Source organism: Priapulus caudatus, unplaced genomic scaffold, assembly GCF_000485595.1.
Source record: "Priapulus caudatus unplaced genomic scaffold, Priapulus_caudatus-5.0.1 Scaffold174, whole genome shotgun sequence".
Lineage (NCBI taxonomy): Eukaryota > Metazoa > Priapulida > Priapulimorpha > Priapulimorphida > Priapulidae > Priapulus > Priapulus caudatus.
The window spans coordinates 275380-284998 of record NW_014577235.1 but is presented as its reverse complement, the minus strand read 5'-3'; the positions used below and the strand labels follow the sequence as shown (position 1 = coordinate 284998).

The following is a 9619-nucleotide window of genomic DNA, read 5'->3' as shown; positions in this document are numbered from 1 at the left end:
CGCTCTCTCTCTCTCTCTCTCTCTCTTTATGTCTCTCTGGCTGCGTGTACCTTCGTTTGCCTACGTGAGTGCGTGTATGCGTTTACGCATGCATGCGTCGTACGTGCGTGCGTGCGTGCGTGCGTGCGTGCGTGCGTGCGTAGTGAGATCGATCATAGTGACAGCTGCTGAACGTACAGCAGGCGCCCGCGCCGCACACTCGCGCCGACCCTGCTGGTCTGTCCCCGAGTCTGTCGCCCTACAGTCAATGCTAGTGCCTATATTAGACAAGTTGCATGGCAGGAAGCCGCGAGGATCGCATTACCATATTATATGCTCCTCCCTCCTCTATTCTCGTCGCTTACCGTTACCCTTGCTTCGCTTTTTTATACTGTTCGTGCTCTCCTGCTGCTCAACATATTTTTTCGCATCGCTTGCGTGCAAGGCGATTATCTTCGAATCTCATCAGCGTTTTTCCCGACTTCTCATCCTCTTCCCTGCTCTTCCTCATCTTCCCTGCCTCCTCTTCCTTTTCCCTGCTCTTCCTCATCTTCCTTGCCTCCTCTTCCTCTTCCCTGCTCTTCCTCATCTTCCTTGCCTCCTCTTCCTCTTCCCTGCTATTCTTTATCTTCCTCATCTTCCCTGCCTCATAATCTTCAGTGCCTCCTCATTATCTTCCTGATCTACTATAATGCCTGCTCCCCGTTCCCTAATACCCCCCCCCCCGCGCCACATCATGCTCTTCTCTACCTTCCATCGCCTTCCATGCCTCCTCATCTTTCTCGGTTTCCATTACCTCCCGTGTCTCACATTATCCTGCATGTCTCCCAGCATCTTCCCTGTTTCCCATTCTCCCAGCATCTTCCCTGTTTCCCATTCTCCCAGCATCTTCCCTGTTTCCCATTCTCCCAGCATCTTCCCTGTTTCCCATTCTCCCAGCATCTTCCCTGTTTCCCATTCTCCCAGCATCTTCCCTGTTTCCCATTCTCCCAGCATCTTCCCTGTTTCCCATTCTCCCAGCATCTTCCCTGTTTCCCATTCTCCCAGCATCTTCCCTGTTTCCCATTCTCCCAGCATCTTCCCTGTTTCCCATTCTCCCAGCATCTTCCCTGTTTCCCATTCTCCTAGCATCTTCCCAGTCTCCCAGCATCGTCGCTGCATCGCGCACCTACGTCGGCGGAAGGGGGCGGGTGTTCTGACCGTACATCGTACGCCCGTACGTTGACGGGGCGCTGCTATACTGTACCACATACTAATTATGTGTTACTGCAGTCTTTGTGTCCAAAGCTGGATCAATCAATGCACACGCGGGCCTTGACAGCACGCGGCCCCACAGATGGGCTCTTTATTGGCGACGTTTATGACTGCATTGAGTGCATTCTCACGCAAACTTTCCCGAACGTGACACGAAACATATATATATATATTATATATATATATATGTGTAGATAGATATATAGATTATTCTGTATCGGCGTGGGAAGTGTTTGTCATTCAGACATCGGTCGGTTACGGCTAGCCTAAGGTCAAATAACCACACATTTGCGTCATACGCTACACTTGCGTACAAATAGCGTGAACTCGACTCGTAGAAGAAGTAATAGAACATACGAGAGCCATATACGCGGGAGGTATGTAATTAAATATATACGCACATACGCACGCACGCACGCACGCACACAAACGCAAGCACTCACGCACATAAGCTACATAAGCGATCACTACGAAGTGAACTACAGCTGCCACGCTTCAAGAATTTATACACACGTACGGTAACATCAGCGCGTACTAATTTTAGCTGCACGCGCTTGCAGACAAAAACTATAAACACACACATATACATGTATACATGTGCATGTTTGGGCGGGCGAACCACTCGCTCATATATGGTGGTGCCTACCCCATGTGCGTTTGCCATATGCAGCCAGCCATCCAAACCTACCGGTGTCATAATACCAGCAGCCGCTTGAGCGGAAGGAATAAAGAGTTCAGTTTCGGAAGAGAGTGTTCAGGGAATTGGCTCATTAGCACACTATATGGGGAAGGTGCGGGTGGCAGGGGGGGGATTAATTTATTTTACAAACTGTGTAGGATGGGGTGGTACTTTTGGCATTGCTCGAATGGGGGCGGGAAGTAAATGAGGTTTTATTGGCACGTCTTAAGAATTTATACGGCCATTTTGCTTTGCAATTGCGATTTTCTGAAGTCTGTATAACTCGGGCGTGACGCCGTTTCGCATTTCGAAGTAATTTTCTTGTGTTTACAAAATATTTTCAGCATGGGGTAGCTCACGCGGTTACAGTTACAAAGTTACTTCCCTCTAACCATGCTCATACATAAATATCAACCTTTGACCTACCGATTATGCGTAAAGCATGCGCGAGGGCTACCATGAACGCATGAATTGCAAGGCTGGCGTTAACATATGTGTAAAAATACATTCTGTTATGTTATATTATGTAATGTATTATGTTACATACATGTGTAAATGTAGATGTGATATATATGTCAAATGTATGAATGTAATATATTTTTAACAGCATGTAAATGTAAATATAATCTACCTGTTACACGTGTAAATGTACGTGTAAGATCTCTCTTACATGTGCAAAATTATGCGTAACCTCACGGCTACACCTGTAAATGCACGTGTAACATCGGTTACGTGTCTTTTCCCTGTTCGAATACGAACACGCTTAGACAATTTTTTGCCACGTGTATATATATATATATATATATGCGCGCGCACGCACGTACACGCGCGGGCAGCTGTAGCAAACAAACAGCAGATAATTATATATATCTATTCATTCACGTACTCCCGCACTGCACAGCATGTATATATATATATATATATCAAGAGTACATAATAGAGATCTTAATTCTCTTTTATTAATCTAATTAGCCTAATTAAATCTTAATTAGAGATAATAGAGATAATAATAATCTCTATTAATTTTATGTACTCTTGATATATGTACGTGCACGCGCACGCGGGGTACAGATCTCTGCTGATGCATGCATGCATGCCTGCACTGGCACGACAAAGCAGCAGTACGGCAAAAACGGGCAACTCAATAATCTGTAGCAGAAATACATAGCGACGATCTATAATGGGCATTATTTATATAGACGGCCTGTCTAGACGCCCGTGGCAGCTCGTCGGCAACGTGCCAGCAGCAGCAAGCCGCTAGCACTGGTAGCAGCAGTAGCAGCAGCAGCAGGCGGCAAAGGTAAGTTAGAGGTGAGCACTGCTGCACGTGCGGGTTGCGAGTAGAAGAAAGCAGGACGAGGAATGATGACACATCACAGATTCGCCGCCGGACCTTCCCCTTCCAGTAAACAGGGCAACGTCGCCGCTGTTCGACTTCCCGCTGATGCTGAATAAGTACCGATTACCCTTTAATCGAACGGACGCACAATCGAGAATAATCGACAACAGACGCACGCACGCACGCACGCACGCACGTACGCACGTACGCACGAACGCAAACCGCTATACGCAATAATATACACACAACCTCTGTGAACTGCAAGTTTTACTGATACTACACAGGCGATTTCCTGGGGTCAACCTACTTTCAGTCCACTCACTCGCTCGCACGCACGCACGCACGCACGCACGCACGCACGCACACGCACACACACACACACACAGGCTCACTCAGCCACCCAAGAATCCATCCACCCACTCACCCACCCACTGACTAACTACGACCCGATCACGTGACAGCGAGTTGGAATGAGGGATGGAGGTCAAGCACTATTGCTGACAGGTCCTCTAGCAAAGGCGAGGGTCGGCTTTAAAAACGAGGACCGGGACCTCTCCCTGATCCGCGCTACCAACATCTCAGCACACGCACACATGCACGCACATGCACGCGCGCACACACACAACACACACACGCACGCACGCACACTCGCACACGCACGCACGCACGTACGCGCACGCGAGCACTGACGCGCATCCAGTGACCCCGTGGCATGCGACCCCTCTCACCACGTGCGGAGAGTGAAAGCGGATTTTACAACAACTGCAGTGAAAAGATCACAGGCTCGGTTGCGTTCGGGGCACCCGCCTAGACGCGAACGGAACGTAACCGCCGGAGCAGAACATTATATTATACGTTAAATACGTTGTGCAAACAAATTCGATACGCAAATACGTCGTGAACCTACGTTAATCGGTGCAGTTGAATGGTTTGTTGGCCAATGAAGGACCCCTGGCCGCAAGAACTATATACATCAAGACCATATCTGTGCAATATTTATTTACAATATATACATTGTATAGATACGCTCGGGTGTACACTTATCTACACACGCACACGCACGCACGCACGTACACGCACACTCACACACACACACACACACGCACGCACGCACGCACGCACACACACGCACGCACGCACGCACGCACGCACGCACGCACGCACGCACGCACACACACACACACACACACACACACAGACACACACAGACACACACAGACACAGGGTGCGAAACACACAGACACAGGGTGCGAAACACACAGGGTGTTACACACACAGGGTGCGAAATTAACGGGAGTCCGGAGTCAAATACTCCCCGATTTACTGTCGGACTCCCTGATTTGACATACGCAGGAGTCCGTGTGACTCCCTGAAAATTCTGCCATACTAACTAGTTCGTTCTAAACAGAGCACGGCCTCGCCGAATTACCGTATTTTTCCAGCTGTCCAAAGAAAATTGGGCAGACATGCCACCGCATGAATCTTCAAAATAAGCACATACGTTAATCTTTAATTTTAAACTTCAGACTGCGGACTCCGTCATTTTGCTGCGGACTCGCTCTTTTTGAGGGTAGGGAGTCCATTGGACTCCCGTGTTCAAAAGTTAATTTCTACCCCTGCACACACAATATATTAATTCGCGTACACTATAAATTCGGCTTATATACGCTACCATAATGTCTGCAGTACATACACCCTGTAGGGCAAGGACGCCATGTAACTGACAACATACTACCTGATACTACATACACTGTATTCATACAGTGAAAATCGGAGTCAGTCTCTACTGCAACATCTGACATTTCAGATGCGTACGTATCTACTATTTAGTAAAATTTATTACAGGTGATATAACAGATATATACAGTAATTATATCATGTTTATGTTATTACCTCCGCCAAGAGGTTATGTTTTCGCCCCTGTTAGTTTGTGTGTTTGTTGGTTTGTTGGTTTTTCTGTCAACAGGATATCTCAAAAAGTTACGGACGGATTTTGATGAGACTGGGAAGCTGTGGGGACCAATCGATTAGATTTTGGTGGTGATCTAGATCCAGATATGGATCCAGGATTTTTTTTTTATTTTAAAATTAAAATGTTTTTTTCGTGCATTCAAAATTCATTAAAAAAATATCCTGGATCTTTTTTCCCCAAATTTCTGAAAATGCCATCAAACTATATTTGGTGTACCAGCAAGATGGGGGACTGTGGAATACGCTGTGGTGGAGGTTGTTTGCCCGTGTCTCATGCTATGTGCCGCTTGGCATATGCATCGTGACTACGCGCGGTACACGCGTGTAACCACTACAATGGTATAGGCGTACATACGTCACCACTGACCAGCGTACCTAACCCTCATTGTACACCGACCCTTTATAGTATACGCTACTGCCACGTGAAAAATATTGAAACACGTTATTTGCTTGAGACTTCGACAAATCGAATTCCTTATTTCTTGAGTGAGCGGTGGGCGAGTAGCAAGGCGATGTTTTTGCTCTATCATCTAATCAAACTCTCGCATAGTGGGTTGGGTTATGTTGCATTTTTGTATAGACTCAGGTGCCACTTTTATCTCTCTAATAATTCAATGCTTTGCTAACTTTTGTTGTTGTTTGTAGCGAATCTCTTTACGGCAAAAGAACACTGCAGCTAGGACTTGCACTGAATGCCCATGCACGTTACATGAATCATAGCCCTGGTGTTAATTTGGAGAAAAAAATAACAGCTCTTTACGTGGAATTGCATTACGGGGAACAATAACCATGGAAACAAGATCGTAGCAACAGCTTCCCAGTCTCTCCAAAAACGTCGTATTACTTGAAAGACTACAATGAAATAAAACACCGTTTGATTGGCCTCAACAGCGTGTATCTAACGAAAATTGGGAGTCGGTCACCATGGCAACAATGTCAGTGAAACGAAAACCAAATTCATGGCAATAGAATGCCACAGGATGTTACGGTAATCAGCCTAACAGGGAAAAGCAAAATCTGAGTGAAATCCAGCAGGGGTTGAAATTAGCGTGAGCTTAGAATCAAATACTGCCTGCTTTAATGTCAGACGCTCTCATTTGACATCAGCAGGAGTCCAAATTACTCCGTGAAAATTCTATAAATAAAGTTTAACAAATAATTTATAAAGATTTAATGCGATAGTGCGTTTCTGCGTTAAATTAAAGTCGTATTCTGCAGTAATATGCATTAGATCATAGGATAAAGGTTGCCATTCCTGCGCGGTTATCGTCTTGACTAAATATTATTACTTTTAGATTTGAATTTCAAACAGATTTATTACCACTTTTTGAGGGTAGGAAATCTATTGGAATCTTTTAATCAAATTGCATATCAACTACTGGTCCAGAGGCGGAAGGAAATGATTTTATTGGCATAAAAGCTGGTTAAAAAGACTGAAGTTGTGTGGAGATCCCAGCCAGCCCACGGCTGGTGATGACCTGATAAATATTCAACTTAGTTATATAATAACTATTCTGAGAGAAGAGTAACTAAGTAATACAGGCTACAGCTTGTACAAATATCCCTCGATATAAGAAAAAGAAAACAGAGGAGGAGGAGGAGAAGCAGAAGAACAAAGTAAAAGAAAAAAGACAAGGAAGAAGGAAAGAAGAAAAAGGGAGGAGCAAGAAGGGGATGATGCAGATAATGAAAAAGAAGAAAAAAACAGAAGATACACAGAGAGAGGAGCGAGAGGACACAAGAGAAGGGGGGGGAGAGAGATAGAGAGAGAAAGAAATCTAGAGAGAGGGCGAGAGGGAGAGAGAGAGAGGGGAGAAATGGAGAGAGAGAAAGAGAGAGAGCGAGGGAGAAAGAGAAAGAGAGAGACAGAGACAGAGGCAGAACAGACTCGCTCGTTCGCACGTTAGTTACATTAGTTTTAATTAGAAAGCACGTCAGTTACACTCACGTTGGCGGTTGCGTCGCCGCAGCTTCTGCGTCTTCTTCCGGCGCAGCAGCTTGCTCGGCGTGTCGTCTCGCGAGCGCAGAGTGCGCGGACTCGCGGCCGGCGCCGGCACGAAGTGCCGATTCACGTGCCGCTCGAGCGCTACCTCTGACGTGAAGCGCTGGCCGCATCCCGCGACGATGCACTTGAACGGTCGGCTGCCGAGGTGCGAGCGCACGTGCAGGCCGAGCCAGGAGCGCGAGCACGACGGCTGCGCGTACACCTTGCAGCCGAGCCAGCGGCAGGCGAACGTGTCGCTGCCGCGCTGCGGCTCGACGTGCGCGCGGTGCACGTGCTCCATCAGCTGCGCGTCGCACTCCATCGCCGCCATCGCGCAACCCTCCCAGCCGCACACCACGCTGCCGGGGGGCGCCACCGACGCGGCGGCCGCGCCGAGTTCGTTGCACACCGTCCAGGAGACGACCTTGTCAATGCTCTCGAGCGTCGTCGTCACCGCGATCTCGTCGCTCGGTGACGGCGACGGCTGCCCCGTGCTGCCCCCTACGTCGTCCGTGCGACCGCCAGAGGTCTCCACCGAGCCGACGGGCGAGTCGGGAGGCCGGCCGCGCGGCCGCTTCTCGTCCGGCACCGGCGACGATGCCTCCTCGGGCGACGACGCGCGGTCGGCCGCGCGCTCGCACCGCGGCAGCGCCACCTGGCAGCTGCGGCCGATGTCCTTGCCGAGGGCGAGCAGCACCCCCTGCTGGTCTTTGGTGACGACGCCGTTGCGCGGCGGCCGCGCCGCGTGGCTCTTTGGCTTAAGGAAGCCACGCAGCACGCCGCCCGGCTCTGCGAAGCCATTCTTTGGCTTCTCCGATTTTGATTCGAGCGGTTTGCTGTCGCGGCAGCAGGTGGCGCCCATGCAGTTGCCGCCGGGCGCCTCGTGCCCCTGCCCCGTCGTTGCCGCCATGCCTGCCAGCGCCAGAGGGAGCACGCGGGTTTGCCCCAAGATGTAGGCGCCACGGGAGTCCGCGGCCACAGCGCCACGCGACTGTTTGTAGGGGGCGCCCGCGTCGGCGCACACGGGGCTGCGCGACTGTTTGTAGGGGGCGTGGGCGTCAACGTCGGCGTAGTCGTCGGGCATGATGCTTACGTCATCGCTGCTGTTGGAGAGATCAGTGCCACTGCTGCTACTACCGTAAGAGTTGCCAACGCTGCAAAACATAAACATTTCACGGGCATAAGTCCAACAGTCGGTTTTGTAGTAAACGAACCTGTGCGCACTAGGGTAGGTTTGTAGTAATCGAGCAAACTACTACCGACCTCACCAGATCAAAACAAACAAACAAACATTTGCACCGGATCGCACGATCTGTTGTGAACAAACAGTCGCTAGTTAATCAGTAGAGTTCATAACAGCGAAACAAATATTTCAACCAACAACGATAATAAAAAAGCGATCTTTCAGCGCGGCGCTGCAAAGTCTGCAACAAAGAAAGAAACTCTAATGGATCAGTGACGTTATTGGCAAACAAACAAACATTTACATGTCGCAAAGGTGCGTAGTGACAGAACAAACATGCATACATCACGCAAGGGTTGATGTACACGTAAATTGCTAACGCACTCACTGATATAACACACATAGGAAAGCCACGGTACAAACCACTTCACCTAAAGTTATATCACCCAAATGACGGTTCAAGTGACATGTAGCAAGCCGAGTGTAGTCGCTTTGACCCCAACTTCACTATCATCATAATTCACACAAGCTTATATCACACTACAACAGCCAAGCATGAAAGGAATAAGAGTAATCACATTTTATGACAAAGCCATATAATTAAACCTGCCAAAGCGGATTCGTAACGAAATCGAAAAATTACTCACTGCACTGCCCAGCATCCTCCCCGCACTCCCCAGCATCCTCACTGTGCCCCCCAGCATCCCCGCGCTCCCCAGCATCCTCCCCGCGCTCCCCAGCATCCTCCCCGCGCTCCCCAGCATCCTCCCCGCGCTCCCCAGCATCCTCCCCACATGCAGGCCGGCATCTCGCGCGTCAATAACGTGTCGTGGCCTCAGGCTTCGACGGCGAACGCAGCGACCTTGGTTCATTCGCCGCGGCCACGCACTGAGAGCAAACATGCGCCGGTGCAGCGTGTTCCCTCTTGATTACATTCTCAGCAATGTTCAGTCACTCCGTCTGTGTTTCCCCCCCCCCAACCTCATGATATACATGAACATGCTACATTGTACAACACAGTAGGAACATTAATTCACTGATGAAATACGTGATCACAGATGTGTACAGTGCACGGAATTACGATATATCACTCTTGCTCGCCCTCTTTTGCTCACTATCCCTCACTCTCTCTTGCTCACTCCCACTCATTCACTCGTTCTCACTCTCTTACTCTCTCTTGCTCACTCTCTCTCTCTCTCTCTCTCTCTCTCTCTCTCTCTCTCTCTCTCT

At 49.0% G+C, this 9619-nt stretch overlaps 1 protein-coding gene across 1 annotated transcript in view; it reads right to left on the bottom strand.

Moving 5' to 3' along the window:
- LOC106806677 (zinc finger protein aebp2-like) overlaps positions 1 to 9619 on the bottom strand; it is a gene marked incomplete at its 3' end in the record, with an annotated part of 51271 nt that overhangs the window by 29002 nt on the left and 12650 nt on the right. Inside the window, exon 2 of the mRNA XM_014808688.1 lies at positions 7171 to 8360. Within this exon, the coding sequence (XP_014664174.1) occupies positions 7171 to 8360 (1190 nt within the window). The remainder of the gene's footprint in view (positions 1 to 7170; positions 8361 to 9619) is intronic.